This window comes from Ambystoma mexicanum, chromosome 6p (genome assembly GCF_040938575.1).
Source record: "Ambystoma mexicanum isolate Mex_15411 chromosome 6p, UKY_AmexF1_1, whole genome shotgun sequence".
NCBI classification, from domain to species: Eukaryota; Metazoa; Chordata; class Amphibia; order Caudata; family Ambystomatidae; genus Ambystoma; species Ambystoma mexicanum.
Genome location: NC_090935.1, coordinates 44,451,167 through 44,476,782, shown reverse-complemented (window position 1 = coordinate 44,476,782; position 25,616 = coordinate 44,451,167). Strand labels below are relative to the sequence as shown.

The 25,616-nt window shown below is 53.6% G+C and overlaps 1 protein-coding gene and 1 long non-coding RNA gene across 2 annotated transcripts in view; one reads left to right on the top strand and one right to left on the bottom strand.

Moving 5' to 3' along the window:
• Positions 1-6,403, top strand: part of LOC138511189 (uncharacterized) — a 141,427-nt gene extending 135,024 nt beyond the window's left edge. Inside the window, exons 4-6 of the long non-coding RNA XR_011280585.1 lie at positions 3,250-3,403; positions 5,001-5,077; positions 5,465-6,403. This is a non-coding gene — a long non-coding RNA (uncharacterized lncRNA). The remainder of the gene's footprint in view (positions 1-3,249; positions 3,404-5,000; positions 5,078-5,464) is intronic.
• Positions 1-9,135, bottom strand: part of LOC138511188 (killer cell lectin-like receptor subfamily B member 1B allele C) — a 154,047-nt gene extending 144,912 nt beyond the window's left edge. The window contains exon 1 of the mRNA XM_069626700.1: positions 8,999-9,135. Coding sequence (XP_069482801.1) covers positions 8,999-9,083 — 85 coding nt within the window. The 5' untranslated portion in view covers positions 9,084-9,135. The remainder of the gene's footprint in view (positions 1-8,998) is intronic.
• Between the last annotated feature and the right edge of the window lie 16,481 nt (positions 9,136-25,616).

Here is a 25,616-nt window from a genome sequence, read left to right as displayed (position 1 = left end):
GCCAGGCGCCAGAATGCATTACTCCCATAGGGATCAATGGGAATGGGGAGGCCGGATGCGCCGGCACCGCTCGTGAATGGTGCTGGTGCATCCGACATGGTCTGCTTGCCGATGCCATTCCACCCGCCAGGGCAGACCTGGCAGGCCATAAAAAAGCCGTAAGCGGACCACGTCGTTTGCCGGTCCGGCAACAACAGGACCAGCAAGTGTACCAGTACCGTTGTTACCAGACTGGAACACCTATAGTGAGGCCCATTATCTTGCATTCTGCGACTTATAGTTTACCATTCAGCGGTGAGAATTAAAGCCACAATGATATTCTTTTGGCTTAACATGTTGCTCTAAGGATGTACATGTTGTCATGTGGCTTTACTATACAATTTAAGTAAACGCTGTAAGGTATTATTTCTGTAGATCCTGCATGGTCAACCCCCACTCGAAACCCATACCCGCCGCCATCTGTCCGACCATCCAACTCCCTCCTTTTTCGATGCAGCCAGACTACCACTGGTTCCCTTTTTCCACTTACACCACTGGGTGGACGAAACTAAAATGGGGTCATCAGGTGCAAATATATTTTGAGGTGCAACCCTCACCCCAACACCTGGTTTGAAAGATCCAATCTGTTGAAACTTCTGCTCTGTTCAGTCTTGCATTTCTTTTATGACATTTGGGCATACTTTTTTTTAATAAAGATCCAGACACGATTTTTGTGACAATTACAGAGTAAGCATGACTGAGTCCAGTCAAGCGCTTATAACTGAATGACTGGGAATGTGAGGGATTGTGTGGGAGTGATTGACTGACTGTGTGACTAATCTTATGTTACTGACTGAATGTGACTTAGTGATGGTGTGACTACATGAGTGGCTGAGTTATTGAGTGACACTCAGACTGGCAGACAGAGTGAGTGGATGACTGACTAACTAACAGTCTGAGTGAGGGAGTGAATGGTTGGTTGACAGAGTGAGTTAGTGAGTGACTGGTTGGCTGATTGACTGGTTGGCTGGAAATGAACTGGCCCAAGCAAGAGCTATAGAGCTATTTCTGACATATTGGCCCTCATTATACGGTAGGCGGTAAGGGTTAACGGTCACCGGTAATGGTACCAGTGACCGTTAACCCTTACCGCCTTACTACGAGGTCCCTTTGCGGGTTGGTACTTTAACGCCTGCTTTTAGCAGGCGTTAAAAAACAACCCGCTAAGGGACCTTGGTGCTAATTACGGCACCGCAAATTTGCGGTGCCATAATTAGCACCTTCCCCATTCCCATAGAGCCCTATGGGGCAGAAATGGGAATGGGGAAGGGCAATGGTGGAAGGGGGAATTACTGCCCCACCAACCTTGGAATAGGGCGGTAATTCCCCTTTCCACCAAGGCGGTGGGTGCTAATAGCACCTTGGTCCACCGCCTACCGTGTAATGTGGCCCGTCTTTTTTTTCCCCAGCAGATGCCGCCGGTGCTCTTGGTGAAAGCTGCCAGCGCGGATATATCTTCTTGGTGTTTACGAACTCTCGAGGCCAGGACGGATAAAGAAACCGAGAGTGAACTTTTGGGAGGAAGTAATCTGCTACTCCAATGCAAACATGCTACCGTTTTAAGAATGGTATCTCAAATTTAGTATTTATTTTAAAATGTGTTTTTATTTTTTTCTTGGTTATTTTATTTGGGTGTTTTATATTGTACTTTTTAACCCCTTCAACTGCATAGAGGGAGTTATCGAGTAGCTTATAGGTTATGGGAGTGTGAGTGTGAGTGTGAGTGTGGGTAGAAGACATTGGGCCTCATTACGAGGTAGGAGGTAAGGGATTACCGGCACCGGTAAGGGTGCCAGTGCCGGTAATCCCTTACCTCCATATTCCGAGGTCCCTTAGCGGGTCCCTTCCTTAACGCCTGGTCTGACCAGGTGTTAAGGACGGGACCCGCTAAGGGACTTCAGAGCTAATAACGGTACCGCAAATTGCGGTACCGTTATTAGCTACTTCCTCATTCCCATTGAGCCCTAATGGTTCAAAGAATGGCGATTTACCGGGTCCTCCAAGGTTGGAATGACCCGGTAAGTACCCATTCCGAGAACCCGGACCCGGTATGCGGTAAGGGGATACCCATGGTGCTAATAGCACCATGGCTACCTCCTACCTCGTAATGAGGCCCATTGTGTGCGCTTTATTGGGAGATACTGTATGTATGGGAGTGTAATAAGGGTAGGGGCAGTTGGGGGAGAAGAAGGGTGGGGCAGTTGGGGTAGAAAGGAATTTGGTCACTGATCACAGCACTCGCTATTCACCTCACATTCTGTCTCGATTCAAACTAGCTGAAGCTTGCCGCGCCTGTTCTAAATCGAGTAGCTGAAAGCAGACCTGGTTAACACATTTTTATTACACCAGTAGTGGGTTTAAAACGTAAATTAAGTAATTAACTCTCGAAATACTGCTTTGAAGGGCCTGGAGGGCTCATTGTCCCCGGGGGGTCGGCCCCATGTCGGGGATGAATACTAGCTTTTTGTAAGCATGGTGTTCAACACATTTGAATATCCAGATAAAACGAAACCATTTGTGTCAAAATAGAAGCCATCATAGGTAGTGAGTTTTATTTTTTTTGCTGACTTTACTTGCCCAGTAAGAAGTATGTCCAATATTAGTGTTTGTGCTACTATTTCAGTGTACTGGGATAAAATGGATTCACAACAGAAGGTGGCCATCGGACACTGCCTGGAACTGGCTCTTCAGTGGAAAAGGGGGCGGGATCCACTCAAGTGCTTTTGTCCTGGTCCGGCAATATCAGAAGTAACCATCCCTTGAGTAAAAAAAATGTTTTCTCTTCCCCAAGTGCTGCCATTCTATGATTTTTCCGGATCGTTACTATAGCAACTGCTGATCAGCTTGCAGCTTAAATTCGGGCGAAAAAAAGTCCTTTGCACGTGAAATGGATATGAGTGTCCCAATGGTTCAAAAGATAGCTCAGAGTGTTAAGATTGTGTTGCAGAGACTTGTGTTTTTAAGTAAAGCCAATACCTTGCATTGTGGCACTTGCAGTTTAATTCATTCCATGGGGATGATAAAACTGCATCATACTGTTTTTGTTTGACCTGGTTCCATAGGGATTTATATATTTCATGTACGTTTCGATCCCTCTCTATAAACAAAGTATTTTTGAAAGACAAACATGTAACACTTTCTTTTATTAACGTAGAGCTGAGAACAAATGTGCCCATGCTTAAGTTCTTCACACTTCTGTCCTGTCACTAGAACTTACTGGAAGCAACATGAATACGTGTGAGCATGACAGAGGCAGCAGGAAGCAGACACCAGACAGTGGAGGCCATACAATGCTAGGATGAAAGCACAGCCACGGCCAGATAGCATTGGGCATGGGTGGCTCAAAGAAGTCTGGCTGGTGCAGGTGAGGAGAGCTGGGATCTGGGGGCCTGGGGGTAAACTGGTGAAACTTGGAGCTTGGTTGTTTGTTGCTTTGGAGAGGTTGAACATGGTGGGAACCCAGGGCCGAGGACCACCGTAGATGCACTCACTCCATCTCACATTCTCTCTGCCTGTGACTCCAGATGTGTTGCTTTCTAGTCTTCTTGGTGACCTGGTGTGGATATTCCTTATGCACTTGTTTTTCTCCCGGCATTTGGTTATCTGGGAGTGTGGGACAGCCAGCCATGCACTATACGCAGTGCCACCAACACCTACACTTTTTGTGTGATAGGAAGACTCAGATCCTGAATAAAAGGTCCATTCCCGCAACATAATGGGATGTCAAATTCTAATAAGAGTAGGAATACAACTACCAGCATAGAATGGAGGGGGCAGTTAGATTTGCTTCCTGGATCTATGTAGTCAGTCACTGTACAGAAGTGGCACCCATGCAACATTATGTGTTATCACCGACTCTGCAACTGCATGCGTCTCTCCGCACTTGCCTCTCCACTCTTTCACACTGCTCACTCGGTTCTCTCCTCTTCTCCCGCTCTTCCTTTTCCCTCTCTCCTCTCCCCCTTTCCCTTCTTTACTCTATGCACTTACTCTATCAGAATTGTCCGCGTACATAGCATGATAGCTACATTGTTTGTCCTCCCCCCTCATTTCTCTTCCTCCCCCTTCCTCTCCAGGACTATCAGAAATGTTGTCAGGCTTAGTATGTTAGATGCCTGTCTGTTCTCTTTCCCTTCCCACCCACTTAGCTTTTGCACTATATGAAATGTCGCCAGGCCGAGTACGATAGTACATTTCACATTCTTATTGGTCAAGGCCTAAGAATGTTCACTGTTTGTATTTTTACTGTGTTCCCTCCCTTGCCTTGAAGCGCTTTGAAACACATTGTGTGTAGGCGCTTATACAAATAAACTATCACATCATATGATGCCATTACTCTCGGGTAGCGGCAGTGAACCAGTTTGTAATCGCGTCTTCTCCCACTTTTACCGCAGCATGTGTTCCTGGGAAATGTGCATTATTGTTTCCATTTGAGCTGTTAGAGTTAGTCTGTAGTTTAGTAAATGGGACATTCCACGTGGACTCTTTAGTTAGACGTGTAATGTACAAGAAATGCCTATATATGGGGGTCCACAGGGAGGTGCCTGTGTGGTCAGTGTGGAGAGCTCATTATCCCTGGGATGTACTATTCTGAGCTCACATTTAGAAAAAACAGTGCATTATGGGGATTGTAGTGTTTAATGGGGCTTAAATGCAGATGCCACTGGTTTGTAAAAGTAAAGTCTGAACGGCTTAACTCGTGACTACGAGCCTTGGACTCATTTGGGTCCCCGAACTGGGGAAGTAAAGGTTGGCCCCATGTCAGAGGTGAATACTGGCTTTTTGTAAGCATGGTGTTCAACACATTTTAATATTCAGATAAAATGAAACCCTTTGCGTCAAACTAAAAGCCATCATAGGTTTAAGCTAGGCTTTTTTTTTGCTGACTTGAATTGCCCAGTGATAAGTGGCATTTGTTGCTATTAGAATGTGTAATATTAGAGTTTGTGCTACTATTTCAGAGTAGTGGGACTGAATGGATTCACAACAGAAGGTGGCCACCCAACACTGCCTGGAACTGACTCTTCAGTCGAAAAAGGTGGGTGGAACCATTTGAGTGCTTTTGTCCTGGCCCCACAACATCAGAAGTAAGCACCCCTTGAGTAAAAGAAAATTGTTGCCCGACACCCTTATCAAAATAAATCCTTTCTTTTCTCAGTCAGTATGCAAGTGAAATCTTAGTCTACATTAATGTCATTCAGAAGACGCATGTTAAGTATATTTATATGGAGATTGTACAGTGCAAACTGTCTACTGTGCTTCCTTTCATTCATGCATCCCTTTGCCATGCACATCTTCAGCAAAGTTATAATGGCTTGTTGAGCAGCTCCTTTCAAGATCTGCCTATGGTTAGATGTTTTTTGCTACCTCTTTTCAAACTATTTTCACAGTCTTCTTCCTTTTTTCATTCCTCTTTTCATTTCAGAATTTATCAATTAAAGCAATGGAAATGGGCTTTGGAGAACTCTCTGCTGTTGAGTATCGAAAAGCACTGCCAAACAAAATTGGGATCTACCGACTGAAGTGGAAGGCATCCGATTTGTCTTTTTCTACGCAAGTCTAATCACAATTTAAGGAATGCAAAATTCATTTTATTTTTCAAAACATTTTGTCATTATATTATAAAATGCTACCTGGGCTGGTTCAGGGGAAATCCCTTACTCCTTGCTTTGGGGCTGGGTCCCCTCCTCTCTCTTGCTCCCTCACATGGATTTGTGTCCTCCTCTCTGACTCTCTTTCTTCATGGGCCGGTATCCCTCCCCTTTGTGTCCTGGGCTGGGTCTGTGCTTTCCCTCTCGCCTGTTGCCTAGGCTTATCCTAGACCAACGATCACTCTCTTGCTCCATCGGGTGGGTCTGCGTCACCCTCTCCCTTTCTTCATGGGCGGGTTCTGGGTCCACATCTGACTTCCTTGCTCCCTGGGCTGGTTCTGGGTCCCTATCTGACTCCCCTGATCTCTGGGCTGGTTCTGGGTCCCAACCGAACCTCCTTACTAGCTGGGTCTGGGTACCGACCTGGCTTCCTGGACTGGGTCCCCACCAAACTGCCTTGCTCCCTGGACTTGCCCTGGTTCTCCATTTGACTCATTGGCTGGGTCTGGGTCCCCACCAAACTTCCTTGCTAGCTGTGCTGAGTGGGTTCCTCCTCACAATTTCTCCCTGGGCTGGTTCCCCACCAGACTCCCTTGTTCCCTGGACTTAGCCTGGGTCCTCAATTGACTCACTGGCTATTTTCTTTTTTTTAATCCATGCATGTCCACAAATTGTAAAGCACCCAGTTCTGGGATTGCTACAGCCATGCTTTTGTGCTATGTACACAGTTTCAGGTTCAACTTCATTGTGCCTCTTTTAATAAATACAATTGAATAAAAAGCAGGTGTGATTCTCTTTTTTGTTGATGTTTATTTAGCCAAATGACTACTACGACCCAATGAGTATAATCACTATTGCAGGCTTTCCTTTCAAGGTTATAGTTAACATTTCTTTGGGATTTTATAGGATTGTTTTAGAATTGCATTGACTTTAGATTTTTCTGGGATTGTTTTGCTACTACCAGGAAGGATTTCTAATTAACATATTTCAGATGCATTAAGCCAAAGGCAAGATAAATGCAATCCACTGAGTACAATGGGAGTTTCTGCATTTAAAGAAGATTTAAAGAGGATTTAAATGTTTGGGAAAATCCAGTAGCAATTCACTTTCAATACAGATTTTCTGGCAGGGTACGTATGTGGTTGGTTGAGGCTATACATGGAGGGGTCATTTTATAATTAATTGAGTGATGAGGAGGAGGATGGCTCCATGCTGGGGGTCTTCGCTCCGCCCCACCTTCATCTCATCACTGCTCCAAAATTGGGCGGTCACGCTAAACGGAGGCGCAAAAGCTTGTGCACCTCCATTTAACTCACCGTCCCATTTAAAAATAGTCTGAGTGAGCCCCAGGGTGCCTGTGGAAGAGCTTGGGCCAAAGTAAATAAACATGGAAGCAGCAGCCAAACCCAGGAGGGGCTTCTATCTCAAAAATTAATGTGGCCTTATATGTAGAAATCATGAGACCCAGAAGGACAAAGGATGACCTTGTCAACGCCACAGGGGCCATGATCACAGGAGGAAGAGCTGGCCATTGCCCGAAATCTAGAAAATAGTTCTAATCATTGAAATGTGTGTTACCATATGGTAAGTATTACCACAAGCGCACAACAGAACACCATTACCAATTCCCAGGATGGTGGCATTTCCTCCTCCCACCCATGCCGCACAACACTTTCACGCACACACTACATGTACCCCTGGCCTGCCCAACTCCTCCCATCCTGTAGTAACCTGCTGCCCTCTAAAAATCTCCTCCTACCTCGCATTAAATACACATACCCCCAAAGGCGGTCCGGATATCCCTGGCCTGCTCTCTGTTGCCACATCGCCATTAATTGAGCTAAGAAGAAGCCCACCCCACACACCCACCAACTCACCAGCAGCTAACACAGCCCAAGAGCCTTGTGATGCACTGGACCTGTGGCTCGGTCTTCGCCTAGACATATCCTCGAGTGTCTCCAGCAAATACAGCCAGGGCGGCCCCAGGGATGCGGTACTGCCGGCCACACGCCCCAAATCTCCCACCCTCCTCTCTTCTCGCAGGGGCGCGTGTAGCAAAGGTGCCAACATGGCAGAAGGGTGGGGGCTACACATGCCCACCTTACACTAGCTCACATTTCATACATTGATGCAAACTGTCACATTGTGCTACTGAAAGAAGGCACTATTCTTTCAGCAAACTTAATGTAGGTATTTTTAAAGGTACACTTTACATTGGTTTTGTTCCCAGTTGCTCCTCCCTTCATATCACATGCTCTTCAAAGGTTTTTTGGGGACACTCACGGCGGCCTTAAGTTTCTTCCACCTCCTGCATCATGATGGGAAGGAAGGCTGACAAGTGCTTCCGGGGCATATCCTACACTGGTGGACGGAGACCCCCCAGCGACGGTAATGCAGATAAAAACAGTAACGACCAACAGTTTCTTGCTGTTCTTTTGTCTGACAGACCCTCCCTTTTCAGATAGTATTTTGCATTGCAACTTTTATACAATACAATGTTCTACAAAAGACATTAAAAACATGATACTACTGGGCTTTACCTGTTCTTTACTAAACTAAATTCTAATAACATTTTATTACCAGTCTTGACATGTTATATAGGAAAGAAATAAGGGAGGCATAAGGAGTACTTTAACCCAGGACTGTAAACTGGGATGATGTATTCCTTAGAAATACAGCAGACACACGTGGGTAACACCTTTTATTACACACGAAGGCGCTTGATGGCTGCAATTAGCCCATTGCTGTTCATGCAGCTGATTTTGCAGGCAGAGAAGGACAGTTGTACATCAACTTAATGTGACAGGAACTTTGATAACACTAAGAATATTCAGCTGATCATGTCATTGCCATATATGGATCCATTGCCACATGCCAGGCAAAGATGCTGAGTCCGTATGCCCTTTCTATAGCAGTAGTCTTCTCAGCCTGGTGTCCCAATCTCTAGGAGCCAAAACTAGAAACCTTTCAGACAGTGGGTTCTTTGGGCAGGTCTAATGGGTGCAGAAAATAAGATAATGTCTCTGTTGCAAATGGTGGGATAGGAGTGGGAGGCGGCTCTCAATTGCAGACTAAATCTATCACTGCAGCAGCGTTTAGCCGCCCTAAAGCCTGTCCGGGAAACGGGGAGCTGTTCGTTAGCTCATCCACTCAGAAATTGAAACATTTACTTTGGTTCACATCCATGCAAGTGCCAGGCTATTATGCAAGTCTATGCAAAAAGGATAAGCATACTCGTCCTTGGCACTTAAGGGGTAAAAAGGTCAGAGCTGGAGACCAAGAAAGTTAGGCAAGGAAATCACAGTGCCAGGTGGGCATGGTCTGCTGCCACAAGGTGTAAGGTGCTGTTCTTGCTAGAAGGGTCCTACCTGGTGTGGTCTTTGCCCGTGTACCCGTCTGGGCACCTGCATTGGGCGGGAACCTCAGATCAGCATATGTGACCTCCCCGTCCATCCTAACTCCAGTACCGAATGAACTGGGCTGGGGGCAGAAGGGTGCAGTGTGAGCATTTGACGAGACAATGCAACTTCCTCCTCCTGCATGCAGGACTTCCTGAGTCCATGGCAACCCTGTGCCACTAACAAGACCACAAGGACAAGGAAGTGGGCAGTGTCTCTGCCTAAGAAGCACATCGCAGTTGTGAGTTATTGTGATGAATTGACTTCTTTCCCGCAGGAGTACAAGGGTGAATAGTGTCTAAACGGACCCACACAAAACCCACAATTCTACAAACCAAGAGTGCACCCAGTCACAAAGGTAAATCAGGCACAGTTAAGAGATATACCTCTGTCGCCTTTTGTGGTGACGTGGGCTCGGAGGGGTGTGAGTGTGAAACAGTGTCAACCCAAACAGCAAAGTACAACAATGCAACACAAAGGAACGCCTAAGCAAGGTTCTATGAACATATATAGACTTTAATTAAACACACCAGATGCAATAACCACTAAACAGACAGCCCTATGCTCCCCACTCCTGTTGAATGAACCCCAAATATGCAAGATAGCAAGATGCAGCATTCGGGGTACTGAGACGGGGGAGAAAGGCAATAAAAACCACAATGTTCTTTTAAATGGGTTAAAGTGCCCTAGCCAGTCTGGGGCCCAGAAATGGAGCGTGGAGGCAGTTATCGGGCAATAATACCTTCGCTGTGTCTTGACGGTTCAGCAACGGCAAACCAGGCTTGTTTGCGCTGTACTGTTGGTTCAATTCAAGCACAAATGTGATGGTCATGGTAGTCCAGATGGCAAGCAGATGTTAAGGTAGGGGTCGAACTGAAGGTTGCTGTGGTTTGTATTGATGCTCGGGTAGTACGGATCATGGCGATCAACAGGTTTGGTTCGACGGTCGAAGTTCAAACAACAGTCAGGCTGATGTCAGTTCAATGCTGTGCTCGATGGTTGTGGTTCGGGCATAACACCAGGGCAGGTTGGACCGTTGACTGGATCAGCATGGAAACAGCTGGATGTTCGAATGGTGGTTTGAACATTGCAGGTGTAGCGTTGCTTGTTCGTTTGAGCTGAGGCAATGTCACACTTCAGCTGGTGCAGAGTGGCAGCAAACTTGTTCAAACATGGGTTATTGCTGTTCCAAGGTTGACAAGTGCCAAAGGCAGCTCTGGAGGGTCCTGTTGGTTTGAGCTGGGTCGAATTGGGCTCGAATCATAGCTTGCAGTGGTTCAACAGTGGAAGTTTGTTTGTTTGTTTATGTGTAGCACGCACCAGACTCGAAGGTATCAGGGAGCGGGAGCAAGAATACTTTAGGTTTACAAGTTGCCATAGTTACATAGGTTACAAAGGCAAAAATCCAGATTAGTACGAATACAGCAGGTAATACATATGCATTACAAATGAATATTAAATACAATAGGTAGTCCAAGTGCAGTGCAGGTGGGGGTCACGCACGAAGGGCAAAAAGTTCAATTGTTTGCTAAGTCAACTGGGTCGTGTGGCTGGGCTATCGTTCATTTTCTTTAAGCCACTTAATCACATTTGTTCTAAAATTTGGGTATGATTGGTCCGTCCTTAATGAGGGTGGGAGGGAGTTCCACAACTGGGCAGCTTGACGGGGAAGCCGTTTCCTCCAGTTGTGGTCATTTTGAACAGGGGAACTGATAGGCAGTTTGTATAGGCAGCTCTTGTGGGTCTAGATGTAACTCTTCTTTTAAATCTCTCTGTTAGGTAGCTTGGTGCTAGGTGGTTGAGACACTTGAAAGTTAGAGAAGCAGATTTTAATTTAATTTTGTCGACTCTGGAAAGCCAGTTAGATTGTCTTCTAGTCAATGATATCTGAGCTCTCTTGGAAATTCCAAGTGCTGGTCTAAGGGCATTGTTTTGCAGTATTTGGATTTTTTGCGTGATGTATTTATTAGACCCCAAATAGAGGGCGTTGCAATAATCTAGTTTTGACAACACGAGTGCTCTTGCCAACGTAGTGCAACTATTTGTAGAGAGGTATGATCTAGCTGATCTGACCAATTTACAAGTATAGGCTGTGGAGGATGCCATAGTGTTGACTTGCTTAGCTAGGGTGAGACAAGAGTCGAGGTAAAAACCTACTGTTTTTACCTCCTTGGCAACTTTATTTAATGGCCATCTATGACAAAATTGTGTAATCTTGGCTAAGTTTCCTGATGTTCAGTGTAGTCCCCAGAATGATGAGTTGCGTTTGGTCATCATTCAGGCATAGACCATGACGTGCCATCCATGCCTGGATGATGAGCTATATCTTATTCACCGAGGACAAATCCTGTTTGTAATCCCCAGAAAGTGGGATGAGAATCTGGGTGTCATCTGCATAGTTAGTGTAGGTGACACCTAGAAGGTCCAATCATCAAACAGGGCTTAGTAAAAATGTTATACATAGTAGGGGAGACACATGATCCCTGGGGTACCCCACACGTAATAGGAGCGGGGTCTGCAGCCACTGAGGTGGAGAAGACCCTCATGGTTCTTTCACTTAAGAAGGATTTGACCCATGCTATAGGCTGGGATGAGAAATATGCTGCAGACTCTAGGTGGTTGCAGAGCACTTTATGATCCACCAGGTTGAAAGCTGTAGAGAGATCCAGAAGGAGAAGCAGGGCTGTTTTTCCTTGGTCTCTCAGCTCATCGACCTGTGTCTTAAGATCAATTAGTGCTGTTTTGGTTCCGTGCTGTGGTCAGAAGCCTGATTGCCGCGAGCCTAGGAGTTGGTGCAGTTCCAAGAATTTTTGGATCTGTAAGTAGGCCACTCTATCTAAAATCTTTAGTAAAAATGGCACTGCGGTGATGGGCCTATAGTTTGTGGGTATGGCCGGGTCTAGAGATTGCTTCTTGAGGAGGGGGAGGACCCAATATTGCTTAAGATTACTTGGTATGATACCTAATGAGGATGAGGAGTTGATGAGTTTTGAGATAAATGGTGATAGGTCTCTAGCAGCATCTTTTATTATTTGTGCCGGGCAGTTATCACCACGACAGTTTGATGGTTTAAGTGATAGGATTATATATTCAACCTCCAGTATGGACACTTTGGTGAAGTTGAATCTTAGTTCCGGAGTGGCCGTAGTGCCAGGTGTGTTAGTTTGGGTGGTTGTGGGAGGTAAGTTTAGTTTGTTCTAGTCAATTTTAGTTTGGAGTGTGGCGACACCATACCTTGTTTTTGACGCAGTTATCAGGTACCGGGATAGGGTTCTCCAGTTCCTGTAGCATTGTAAAGAGCTCCTTAGTTCCTGATTTGGCTTGCATTATTCTAGTGTCAAAGCTTTCTCTTTTAGCTCGCTTGATTTCAGATTTGTATTTTGTAGATATGTCGGTAAGGGTAGCTTTATTCGCTTCTGAAGGGGCTAGTCTCCAGGAGGTTTCACACTTATGTATTTTTAGCCTTAGTGATTTCAAGTAGGAAGTAAACCAGGCATTTAGGGGTGCTCTAGGTTTGCTGTTTCTGATTTTTTAGCGGGGCAACATTGTCAAGGGAATTGGCCATAATTGTGTTGAATTCGTTGACTAGCGATGAGGGATCAAGATTGTCGGGCAGTGAGTTTAGGGTAGGTAGAATTAGTGGTAATAACTTGTTTCTGGTTATGTTTTTTTGTTCCTTGTTAGCGTTAGAGGTGCTATACTGTACTGTTGGGGTTGGGGGATTTTAACGTCTATAGAGATGGCTATAAGAGCGTGGTCTGTCCAAGCTTGTGGACTGAAGGAGGTAATAGTTGTGTTGCATTTATGGGCCGCCACCCAGTCAAGTGTTCAGCCTTTCTCATGGATAGGCTGTGTCACTCTTTGGGTATAGCCGAGCTCCGATAGGACATTGGTAATGTTTGTGGCTAGTGTGTCTTTGGGATCATTGAAGCCCAGGTTCAGGTCTCCTAATAGAATGGCTTGAGATGTATTTTTTAAATTATCAGAGAGTATCATAAAGATGCCCTCTTCGAAAGAACCAATGGGTCTTGGTGGCCTACAGATAAGGTGTATGTTAATGGTTTGTGAGTTGGAAGTTAGAAGCTTGACAGTTAGGGACTCACAGGATTTGGTGTGCAGGGGTGTTTCTATTCTGATTGACAAATCAGTTTTGGCACAAAAGGAAATAGTTAATATGTCTGTACTTGACAGGTCCTACTCTCTACCAACGGAGCTGTTAAATGGCCCTGTGTCCATGCCAATCAGACACCAAACAGTCAAGGACAGCAAGTGTGGCTGGACAGGAGTGACCTCATTGTGCTATGGTAGCCTATGTCTGCCCCGGGGCCAGGTTGCAGGGAGGGTGGACTCGCATTGTGCTATGGTAGCCTATGTCTGCCCCGGGGCCAGGTTGCAGGGAGGGTGGACTCTCATTGTGCTATGGTAGCCTATGTCTGCCCCGGGGCCAGGTCGCAGGGAGGGTGGACTCGCATTGTGCTATGGTAGCCTATGTCTGCCCCGGGGCCAGGTCGCAGGGAGGGTGGACTCTCATTGTGCTATGGTAGCCTATTCCTGCCCCGGGGCCAGGTCGCAGGGAGGGTGGACTCGCATTGTGCTATGGTAGCCTATGTCTGCCCCGGGGCCAGGTCGCAGGGGGGGTGGACTCTCATTGTGCTATGGTAGCCTATGTCTGCCCCGGGGATAGGGCGCAGGGAGGGTGGAGTCTCATTGTGCTTTGGTAGCCTATGTCTGCCCCGGGGCCAGGTCGCAGGGAGGGTGGACTTTCATTGTGCTATGGTAGCTTATGTCTGCCCCGGGGCCAGGTCGCAGGGAGGGTGGACTCTCATTGTGCTATGGTAGCCTATGCCTGCCCCGGGGCCAGGTCGCAGGGAGGGTGGACTCTCATTGTGCTATAGTAGCCTATGTCTGCCCCGGGGCCAGGTCGCAGGGAGGGTGGACTCTCATTGTGCTATGGTAGTTTATGTCTGCCCCGGGGCCAGGTCGCAGGGAGGGTGGACTCTCATTGTGCTATGGTAGCCTATGTCTGCGCCGGGGCCAGGTCGCAGGGAGGTCGCAGGGAGGGTGGACTTTCATTGTGCTATGGTAGCTTATGTCTGCCCCGAGGCCAGGTCGCAGGGAGGGTGGACTCTCGTTGTGCTATGGTAGCCTATGTCTGCCTCGACGCCAGGTCGCAGGGGGGGTGGACTCTCGTTGTGCTATGGTAGCTTATGTCTGCACCAGGGCCAGGTCGCAGGGAGGGTGGACTCTCGTTGTGCTATGGTAGCTTATGTCTGCCCCGGGGCCAGGTCGCAGGGAGGGTGGACCCTCGTTGTGCTATGGTAGCCTATGTCTGCTCCAGGGCCAGGTCACAGGGAGGGTGGACTCTCGTTGTGGTATGGTAGCCTATGTCTGCCCCAGGGCCATGTCGCAGGGAGCGTGGACTCTCGTTGTGCTATGGTAGCTTATGTCTGCCCCGATGCCAGGTCGCAGGGGGGGTGGACTCTCGTTGTGCTAGGGTAGCTTATGTCTGCCCCGGGGCCAGGTCGCAGGGAGGGTGGACTCGTGTTGTGCTGTGGTAGCTTATGTCTGCCCCGGGGCCAGGTCGCAGGGAGGTCGCAGGGAGGGTGGACTTTCATTGTGCTATGGTAGCTTATGTCTGCCCCGAGGCCAGGTCGCAGGGAGGGTGGACTCTCATTGTGCTATGGTAGCCTATGTCTGCCCCTGTGCCAGGTCACAGGGAGGGTGGGCTCTTGTTGTGCTATGGTAGCTTATGTCTGCCCCGGGGCCAGGTCGCAGGGAGGGTGGACTCTCGTTGTGCTATGGTAGCTTAGGTCTGCCCCGATGCCAGGTCGCAGGGGGGGTGGACTCTTGTTGTGCTATGGTATCTTATGTCTGCCCCGGGGCCAGGTCGCAGGGAGGGTGGACTCTCGTTGTGCTATGGTAGCCTATATCGGCCCCAGAGCCAGGTCGCAGGGAGGGTGGACTCTCGTTGTGGTATGGTAGCCTATGTCTGCCCCAGGGCCATGTCGCAGGGAGGGTGGACTCTCGTTGTGCTATGGTAGCCTATGTCTGCCCCGAGGCCAGGTCGCAGGGAGGATGGACTCTCGTTGTGGTATGGTAGCCTATGTCTGCCCCGGGGCCATGTCGCAGGGAGGGTGGACTCTCGTTGTGCTATGGTAGCCTATGTGTGCCCCGGGGCCAGGTCGCAGGGAGGGTGGACTCTCATTGTGCTATGGTAGCTTATGTCTGCCCCGGGGCCAGGTCGCAGGGAGGGTGGACTCTCGTTGTGCTATGGTAGCCTATGTCTGCCCCGGGGCCAGGTCGCAGGGAGGGTGGACTCTCATTGTGCTATGGTAGCTTATGTCCGCCCCGGGGCCAGGTCGCAGGGAGGGTGGACTCTCATTGTGCTATGGTAGCTTATGTCCGCCCCGGGGCCAGGTCGCACGGAGGGTGGACACTCATTGTGCTATGGTAGCCTATGTCAGCCCCGACGACAGGTCGCAGGGGGGGTGGACTCTCGTTGTGCTATGGTAGCTTATGTCTGCCCCGGGGCCAGGTCGCAGGGAGGGTGGACTCTCGTTGTGCTATGGTAGCCTATGTCTGCCCCAGGGCCAGGTCACAGGGAGGGTGGACTCTCGTTGTGGTATGGTAGCCTATGTCTGCCCCAGGTCCATGTCGCAGGGAGGGTGGACTCTCGTTGTGCTATGGTAGCTTATGTCTGCCCCGATGCCAGGTCGCAGAGGGGGGTGGACTCTCGTTGTGCTATGGTAGCTTATGTCTGCCCCGGTTCCAGGTCGCAGGGAGGGTGGACTCGTGTTGTGCTGTGTTAGCTTATGTCTGCCCCGGGGCCAGGTCGCAGGGAGGTCGCAGGGAGGGTGGACTTTCATTGTGCTATGGTAGCTTATGTCTGCCCCAAGGACAGGTCGCAGAGAGGGTGGACTCTCGTTGTGCATTGGTAGCCTATGTCTGCTCCGGTGCCAGGTCACAGGGAGGGTGGACTCTTGTTGTGCTATGGTAGCTTATGTCTGCCCCGGGGCCAGGTCGCAGGGAGGGTAGACTCTCGTTGTGCTATGGTAGCTTAGGTCTGCCCCGATGCCAGGTCGCAGGGGGGGTGGACTCTCGTTGTGCTATGGTATCTTATGTCTGCCCCGGGGCCAGGTCGCAGGGAGGGTGGACTCTCGTTGTGGTATGGTAGCCTATGTCTGCTCCAGGGCCATGTCGCAGGGAGGGTGGACTCTCGTTGTGCTATGGTAGCCTATGTCTGCCCCGAGGCCAGGTCGCAGGGAGGGTACACTCTCGTTGTGGTATGGTAGCCTATGTCTGCTCCGGGGCCATGTCGCAGGGAGGGTGGACTCTCGTTGTGCTATGGTAGCCTATGTCTGCCCCCCCGGGCCAGGTCGCAGGGGGGGTGGACTCTCGTTGTGCTATGGTAGCTTATGTCTGCCCCGGGGCCAGGTCGCAGGGAGGGTGGACTCTCGTTGTGCTATGGTAGCCTATGTCTGCCCCGGGGCCAGGTCGCAGGGAGGGTGGACTCTTGTTGTGCTATGGTAGCCTATGTCTGCCCCAGAGCCAGGTCACAGGGAGGGTGGACTCTCGTTGTGGTATGGTAGCCTATGTCTGCCCCATGGCCATAGCGCAGGGAGGGCGGACTCTCGTTGTGCTATGGTAGCTTATGTCTGCCCCGGGGCCAGGTCGCAGGGAGGGTGGACTCTCGTTGTGCTATGGTAGCTTATGTCTGCCCCGGGGCCAGGTCGCAGGGAGGGTGGACTCTTGTTGTGCTATGGTAGCCTATGTCTGCCCCGGTGCCAGGTCACAGGGAGGGTGGACTCTTGTTTTGCTATGGTAGCTTATGTCTGCCCCGGGGCCAGGTCGCAGGGAGGGTGGACTCTCGTTGTGCTATGGTAGCTTATGTCTGCCCAGATGCCAGGTCGCAGGGGGGGGTGGACTCTCGTTGTGCTATGGTATCTTATGTCTGCCCCGGGGCCAGGTCGCAGGGAGGGTGGACTCTCGTTGTGCTATGGTAGCCTATGTCTGCCCCAGAGCCAGGTCGCAGGGAGGGTGGACTCTCGTTGTGGTATGGTAGCCTATGTCTGCCCCAGGGCCATGTCGCAGGGAGGGTGGACTCTCGTTGTGCTATGGTAGCCTATCTCTGCCCCGAGGCCAGGTCGCAGGGAGGGTGGACTCTCGTTGTGGTATGGCAGCCTATGTCTGCCCCGGGGCCATGTCGCAGGGAGGGTGGACTCTCGTTGTGCTATGGTAGCCTATGTCTGCCCCGGTGCCAGGTCGCAGGGAGGGTGGACTCTCATTGTGCTATGGTAGCTTATGTCTGCCCCGGGGCCAGGTCGCAGGGAGGGTGGACTCTCGTTGTGCTATGGTAGCCTATGTCTGCCCCGGGGCCAGGTCGCAGGGAGGTCGCAGGGAGGGAGGACTTTCATTGTGCTATGGTAGCTTATGTCTGCCCCGAGGCCAGGTCGCAGGGAGGGTGGACTCTCGTTGTGCTATGGTAGCCTATGTCTGCCCCGACGCCAGGTCGCGGGGGGGTGGACCATCGTTGTGCTATGGTAGCTTATGTCTGCCTCGGGGCCAGGTCGCAGGGAGGGTGGACTCTCGTTGTGCTATGGTAGCCTATGTCTGCCCCGGGGCCAGGTCGCAGGGAGGGTGGACTCTTGTTGTGCTATGGTAGCCTATGTCTGCCCCAGAGCCAGGTCACAGGGAGGGTGGACTCTCGTTGTGGTATGGTAGCCTATGTCTGCCCCAGGGCCATGTCGCAGGGAGGGCGGACTCTAGTTGTGCTATGGTAGCTTATGTCTGCCCCGGGGCCAGGTCGCAGGGAGGGTGGACTCGTGTTGTGCTATGGTAGCTTATGCCTGCCCCGGGGCCAGGTCGCAGGGAGGGTGGACTCGTGTTGTGCTATGGTAGCCTATGTCTGACCCGGGGCCATGTCGCAGGGAGGGTGGACTCTCGTTGTGCTATGGTAGCCTATGTCTGCCCCGGGGCCATGTCGCAGGGAGGGTGGACTCTCGTTGTGCTATGGTAGCTTATGTCTGCCCCGGGGCCAGGTCGCAGGGAGGGTGGACTCTGGTTGTGCTATGGTAGCCTGTGTCTGCCCCGGGGCCAGGTCGCAGGGAGGGTGGATTTGTGTTGTGCTATGGTAGCTTATGTCTGCCCCGGGGCCAGGTCGCAGGGAGGGTGGACTCGCGTTGTGCTATGGTAGCCTATGTCTGCCCGGGCCAAGTCGCAGGGAGGATGGACTCTTGTTGTGCTATGGTAGCCTATGTCTGGTGGACTCTTGTTGTGCTATGGTAGCTTATGTCTGCCCCAGGGCCAGGTCGCAGGGAGGGTGGACTCTCGTTGTGCTATGGTAGCTTATGTCTGCCCCGATGCCAGGTCGCAGGGGGGGTGGACTCTCGTTGTGCTATGGTATCTTATGTCTGCCCCGGGGCCAGTTCGCAGGGAGGGTGGACTCTCGTTGTGCTATGGTAGCCTATGTCTGCCCCGGAGCCAGGTCGCAGCGAGGGTGGACTCTCGTTGTGGTATGGTAGCCTATGTCTGCCCCGGGGCCATGTCGCAGGGAGGGTGGACTCTCGTTGTGCTATGGTAGCCTATGTCTGCCCCGGGACCAGGTCGCAGGGAGGGTGGACTCTCGTTGTGGTATGGTAGCCCATGTCTGCCCCGGGGCCATGTCGCAGGGAGGGTGGACTCTCGTTGTGCTATGGTTGCCTATGTCTGCCCCGGGGCCAGGTCGCAGGGAGGGTGGACTCTCGTTGTGGTATGGTAGCCTATGTCTGCCCCGGGGTCAGGTCGCAGGGAGGGTGAACTCTCAATGTGCTTTGGTAGCCTATGCCTGTCCCGGGGCCAGGTCGCAGGGAGGGTGGACTCTCAATATGCTATGGTAGCCTATGTCTGCCCCGGGGCCAGGTCGCAGGGAGGGTGGATTCTCCTTGTGCTATGGTAGCCTATGGCTGCCCCGGTGCCAGGTCGCAGGGAGGGTGGACTCTCATTGTGCTATGGTAGCCTATTCCTGTCCCGGGGCCAGGTCGCAGGGAGGGTGGACTCGCGTTGTGCTATGGTAGCCTATGTCTGCCCCGGGCCAAGTCGCAGGGAGGATGGACTCTTGTTGTGCTATGGTAGCCTATGTCTGGTGGACTCTTGTTGTGCTATGGTAGCTTATGTCTGCCCCAGGGCCAGGTCGCAGGGAGGGTGGACTCTCGTTGTGCTATGGTAGCTTATGTCTGCCCCGATGCCAGGTCGCAGGGGGGGTGGACTCTCGTTGTGCTATGGTATCTTATGTCTGCCCCGGGGCCAGTTCGCAGGGAGGGTGGACTCTCGTTGTGCTATGGTAGCCTATGTCTGCCCCGGAGCCAGGTCGCAGGGAGGGTGGATTTGTGTTGTGCTATGGTAGCTTATGTCTGCCCCGGGGCCAGGTCGCAGGGAGGGTGGACTCGCGTTGTGCTATGGTAGCCTATGTCTACCCCGGGCCAAGTCGCAGGGAGGATGGACTCTTGTTGTGCTATGGTAGCCTATGTCTGGTGGACTCTTGTTGTGCTATGGTAGCTTATGTCTGCCCCAGGGCCAGGTCGCAGGGAGGGTGGACTCTCGTTGTGCTATGGTAGCTTATGTCTGCCCCGATGCCAGGTCGCAGGGGGGGTGGACTCTCGTTGTGCTATGGTATCTTATGTCTGCCCCGGGGCCAGTTCGCAGGGAGGGTGGACTCTCGTTGTGCTATGGTAGCCTATGTCTGCCCCGGAGCCAGGTCGCAGCGAGGGTGGACTCTCGTTGTGGTATGGTAGCCTATGTCTGCCCCGGGGCCATGTCGCAGGGAGGGTGGACTCTCGTTGTGCTATGGTAGCCTATGTCTGCCCCGGGACCAGGTCGCAGGGAGGGTGGACTCTCGTTGTGGTATGGTAGCCCATGTCTGCCCCGGGGCCATGTCGCAGGGAGGGTGGACTCTCGTTGTGCTATGGTTGCCTATGTCTGCCCCGGGGCCAGGTCGCAGGGAGGGTGGACTCTCATTGTGCTATGGTAGCCTATGTCTGCCCCGGGGTCAGGTCGCAGGGAGGGTGGACTCTCAATGTGCTTTGGTAGCCTATGTCTGCCCCGGGCCAGGTCGCAGGGAGGGTGGACTCTCATTGTGCTATGGTAGCCTATGTCTGCCCCGGGGTCAGGTCGCAGGGAGGGTGAACTCTCAATGTGCTTTGGTAGCCTATGCCTGTCCCGGGGCCAGGTCGCAGGGAGGGTGGACTCTCAATATGCTATGGTAGCCTATGTCTGCCCCGGGGCCAGGTCGCAGGGAGGGTGGATTCTCCTTGTGCTATGGTAGCCTATGGCTGCCCCGGTGCCAGGTCGCAGGGAGGGTGGACTCTCATTGTGCTATGGTAGCCTATTCCTGTCCCGGGGCCAGGTCGCAGAGAGGGTGGACTCGCATTGTGCTATGGTAGCCTATTCCTGCCCCGGGGCCAGGTCGCAGGGAGGGTGGACTCGCATTGTGCTATGGTAGCCTATGCCTGCCCCGGGGCCAGGTCGCAGGGAGGGTGGACTCTCATTGGGCTATGGTAGCCTATGTCTGCCCCGGGGCCAGGTCGCAGGGAGGGTGGACTCTCGTTGTGCTATGGTAGCCTATGTCTGCCCCCGGGCCAGGTCGCAGGGAGGGTGGACTCTCGTTGTGCTATGGTAGCCTATGTCTGCCCCCGGGCCAGGTCGCAGGGAGGGTGGACTCTCATTGTACTATGGTAGCCTATGTCTGCCCCAGGTCCAGGTCGCAGGGAGGGTGGACTCTCGTTGTGCTATGGTAGCCTATGTCTGCCCCGGGGCCAGGTCGCAGGGAGGGTGGACTCTCGTTGTGCTATGGTAGCTTATGTCTGCCCCGGGGCCAGGTCGCAGGCAGGGTGGACTCTCGTTGTGCTATGGTAGTTTATGTCTGCCCCGGGGCCAGGTCGCGGGGAGGGTGGACTCTCGTTGTGCTATGGTAGCTTATGTCTGCCCCGGGGCCAGGTCGCGGGGAGGGTGGACTCTCGTTGTGCTATGGTAGCCTGTGTCTGCCCCGGGGCCAGGTCACGGGGAGGGTGGACTCTCGTTGTGCTATGGTAGCCTGTGTCTGCCCCGGGGCCAGGTCGCGGGGAGGGTGGGCTCTCGTTGTGCTATGGTAGCTTCTGTCTGCCCCGGGGCCAGGTCGCGGGGAGGGTGGACTCTCGTTGTGCTATGGTAGCCTATGTCTGCCCCCGGGCCAGGTCGCGGGGAGGGTGGACTCTCGTTGTGCTATGGTAGCCTATGTCTGCCCCCGGGCCAGGTCGCAGGGAGGGTGGACTCTCGTTGTGCTATGGTAGCCTATGTCTGCCCCAGGGCCAGGTCGCAGGGAGGGTGGACTCTCATTGTACTATGGTAGCCTATGTCTGCCCCAGGGCCAGGTCGCAGGGAGGGTGGACTCTCGTTGTGCTATGGTAGCTTATGTCTGCCCCGGGGCCAGGTCGCAGGCAGGGTGGACTCTCGTTGTGCTATGGTAGTTTATGTCTGCCCCGGGGCCAGATCGCGGGGAGGGTGGAATCTCGTTGTGCTATGGTAGCTTATGTCTGCCCCGGGGCCAGGTCGCGGGGAGGGTGGACTCTCGTTGTGCTATGGTAGCCTATGTCTGCCCCGGGGCCAGGTCGCAGGGAGGGTGGACTCTCATTGTGCTATGGTAGCCTATGCCTGCCCCGGGGCCAGGTCGCAGGGAGGGTGGACTCTCATTGTGCTATGGCAGCTTATGTCTGCCCCGGGGCCAGGTCGCAGGGAGGGTGGACTCTCATTGTGCTACGGTAGCCTATGTCTGCCCCGGTGCCAGGTCGCAGGGGGGGTGGACTCTCATTGTGCTACGGTAGCCTATGTCTGCCCCGGGGCCAGGTCGCAGGGGGGGGTGGACTCTCATTGTGCTACGGTAGCCTATGTCTGCCCCGGTGCCAGGTCGCAGGGGGGGTGGACTCTCATTGTGCTACGGTAGCCTATGTCTGCCCCGGGGCCAGGTCGCAGGGAGGGTGGACTCTCGTTGTGCTACGGTAGCCTATGTCTGCCCCAGAGCCAGGTCGCAGCGAGGGTGGACTCTCGTTGTGGTATGGTAGCCTATGTCTGCCCCGGGGCCATGTCGCAGGGAGGGTGGACTCTCGTTGTGCTATGGTAGCCTATGTCTGCCCCGGGACCAGGTCGCAGGGAGGGTGGACTCTCGTTGTGGTATGGTAGCCCATGTCTGCCCCGGGGCCATGTCGCAGGGAGGGTGGACTCTCGTTGTGCTATGGTTGCCCATGTCTGCCCCGGGGCCAGGTCGCAGGGAGGGTAGACTCTCATTGTGCTATGGTAGCCTAGGTCTGCCCCGGGGTCAGGTCGCAGGGAGGGTGGACTCTCAATGTGCTTTGGTAGCCTATGTCTGCCCCGGGCCAGGTCGCAGGGAGGGTGGACTCTCATTGTGCTATGGTAGCTTATGTCTGCCCCGGTGCCAGGTCGCAGGGAGGGCGGACTCTCATTGTGCTATGGTAGCCTATGTCTGCCCCGGGGCCAGGTCGCAGCGAGGGCGGACTCTCGTTGTGGTATGGTAGCCTATGTCTGCCACGGGGCCATGTCGCAGGGAGGGTGGACTCTCGTTGTGCTATGGTAGCCTATGTCTGCCCCGGGACCAGGTCGCAGAGAGGGTGGACTCTCGTTGTGGTCTGGTAGCCCATGTCTGCCCCGGGGCCATGTCGCAGGGAGGGTGGACTCTCGTTGTGCTATGGTTGCCCATGTCTGCCCCGGGGCCAGGTCGCAGGGAGGGTGGACTCTCATTGTGCTATGGTAGCCTATGTCTGCCCCGGGGTCAGGTCGCAGGGAGGGTGGACTCTCAATGTGCTTTGGTAGCCTATGTCTGCCCCGGGCCAGGTCGCAGGGAGGGTGGACTCTCATTGTGCTATGGTAGCTTATGTCTGCCCCGGTGCCAGGTCACAGGGAGGGCGGACTCTCATTGTGCTATGGTAGCCTATGTCTGCCCCGGGGCCAGGTCGCAGGGAGGGTGGACTCTCATTGTGCTTTGGTAGTCTATGCCTGCCCCGGGGCCAGGTCGCAGGGAGGGTGGACTCTCAATATGCTATGGTAGCCTATGCCTGCCCCGGGGCCAGGTCGCAGGGAGGGTGGATTCTCCTTGTGCTATGGTAGCCTATGGCTGCCCCGGTGCCAGGTCGCAGGGAGGGTGGACTCTCATTGTGCTATGGTAGCCTATTCCTGCCCCGGGGCCAGGTCGCAGGGAGGGTGGACTCGCGTTGTGCTATGGTAGCCTATTCCTGCCCCGGGGCCAGGTCGCAGGGAGGGTGGACTCTCGTTGTGCTATGGTAGCCTATGCCTGCCCCGGGGCCAGGTCGCAGGGAGGGTGGACTCTCGTTGGGCTATGGTTGCTTATGTCTGCCCCCGGGCCAGGTCGCACGGAGGGTGGACTCTCGTTGTGCTATGGTAGCCTATGTCTGCCCCCGGGCCAGGTCGCAGGGAGGGTGGACTCTCGTTGTGCTATGGTAGCCTATGTCTGCCCCCGGGCCAGGTCGCAGGGAGGGTGGACTCTCGTTGTGCTATGGTAGCCTATGTCTGCCCCCGGGCCAGGTCGCAGGGAGGGTGGACTCTCATTTTGCTATGGTAGCCTATGTCTGCCCCGGGGCCAGGTCGCAGGGAGGGTGGACTCTCATTGTACTATGGTAGCCTATGTCTGCCCCGGGGCCAGGTCGCAGGGAGGGTGGACTCTCGTTGTACTATGGTAGCCTATGTCTGCCCCAGGGCCAGGTCGCGGGGAGGGTGGACTCTCGTTGTGCTATGGTAGCTTATGTCTGCCCCGGGGCCAGGTCGCGGGGAGGGTGGACTCTCGTTGTGCTATGGTAGTTTATGTCTGCCCCGGGGCCAGGTCGCGGGGAGGGTGGACTCTCGTTGTGCTATGGTAGCTTATGTCTGCCCCGGGGCCAGGTCGCGGGGAGGGTGGACTCTCGTTGTGCTATGGTAGCTTCTGTCTGCCCCGGGGCCAGGTCGCGGGGAGGGTGGACTCTCGTTGTGCTATGGTAGCTTCTGTCTGCCCCGGGGCCAGGTCGCGGGGAGGGTGGACTCTCGTTGTGCTATGGTAGCCTATGTCTGCCCCGGGGCTAGGTCGCGGGGAGGGTGGACTCTCGTTGTGCTATGGTAGCTTATGTCTGCCCCGGGGCCAGGTCGCAGGGAGGGTGGACGCTCGTTGCGCTATGGTAACCTATGTCTGCCCCGGGGCCAGGTCGCAGGGAAGGTGGACTCTCGTTGCGCTATGGTAGCCTATGTCTGCCCCGGGGCCAGGTCGCAGGGAGGGTGGACTCTCATTGTGCTATGGTAGCCTATGCCTGCCCCGGGGCCAGGTCGCAGGGAGGGTGGACTCTCATTGTGCTATGGCAGCTTATGCCTGCCCCGGGGCCAGGTCGCAGGGAGGGTGGACTCTCATTGTGCTACGGTAGCGTATGTCTGCCCCGGGCCCAGGTCGCGGGGAGGGTGTACTCTCGTTGTGCTATGGTAGCCTATGTCTTTCCCTGGCCCAGGTCGCGGGGAGGTTGGACTCTCGTTGTGCTATGGTAACCTTTGTCTGCCCCGGGGCCAGGTCGCAGGGAGGGTGGACTCTTGTTGTGCTATGGTAGCTTATGTCTGCCCCGGTGCCAGGTCGCAGGGGGGGTGGACTCTCATTGTGCTACGGTAGCCTATGTCTGCCCCGGGGCAAGGTCGCAGGGAGGGTGGACTCTCATTGTGCTATGGTAACTTATGTCTGCCCCGGGGCCAGGTCGCAGGGAGGGTGGACTCTCATTGTGCTATGGTAGCTTATGGCTGCCCCGGGGCCAGGTCGCAGGGAGGGTGGACTCTCGTTGTGCTATGGTAGCCTATGTCTGCCCCCGGGCCAGCTCGCAGGGAGGGTGGACTCTCGTTGTGCTATGGTAGCCTATGTCTGCCCCGGGGCCATGTTGCAGGGAGGGTTGACTCTCATTGTGCTATGGTAGCCTATGTCTGCCCCGGGGCAAGGTCGCAGGGAGGGTGGACTCTCATTGTGCTATGGTAACTTATGTCTGCCCCGGGGCCAGGTCGCAGGGAGGGTGGACTCTCATTGTGCTATGGTAGCTTATGGCTGCCCCGGGGCCAGGTCGCAGGGAGGGTGGACTCTCGTTGTGCTATGGTAGCCTATGTCTGCCCCCGGGCCAGCTCGCAGGGAGGGTGGACTCTCGTTGTGCTATGGTAGCCTATGTCTGCCCCGGGGCCAGGTCGCAGGGAGGGTGGACTCTCGTTGTGCTATGGTAGCCTATGTCTGCCCCGGGGCTAGGTCGCGGGGAGGGTGGACTCTCGTTGTGCTATGGTAGCTTATGTCTGCCCCGGGGCCAGGTCGCAGGGAGGGTGGACGCTCGTTGCGCTATGGTAACCTATGTCTGCCCCGGGGCCAGGTCGCAGGGAAGGTGGACTCTCGTTGCGCTATGGTAGCCTATGTCTGCCCCGGGGCCAGGTCGCAGGGAGGGTGGACTCTCATTGTGCTATGGTAGCCTATGCCTGCCCCGGGGCCAGGTCGCAGGGAGGGTGGACTCTCATTGTGCTATGGCAGCTTATGCCTGCCCCGGGGCCAGGTCGCAGGGAGGGTGGA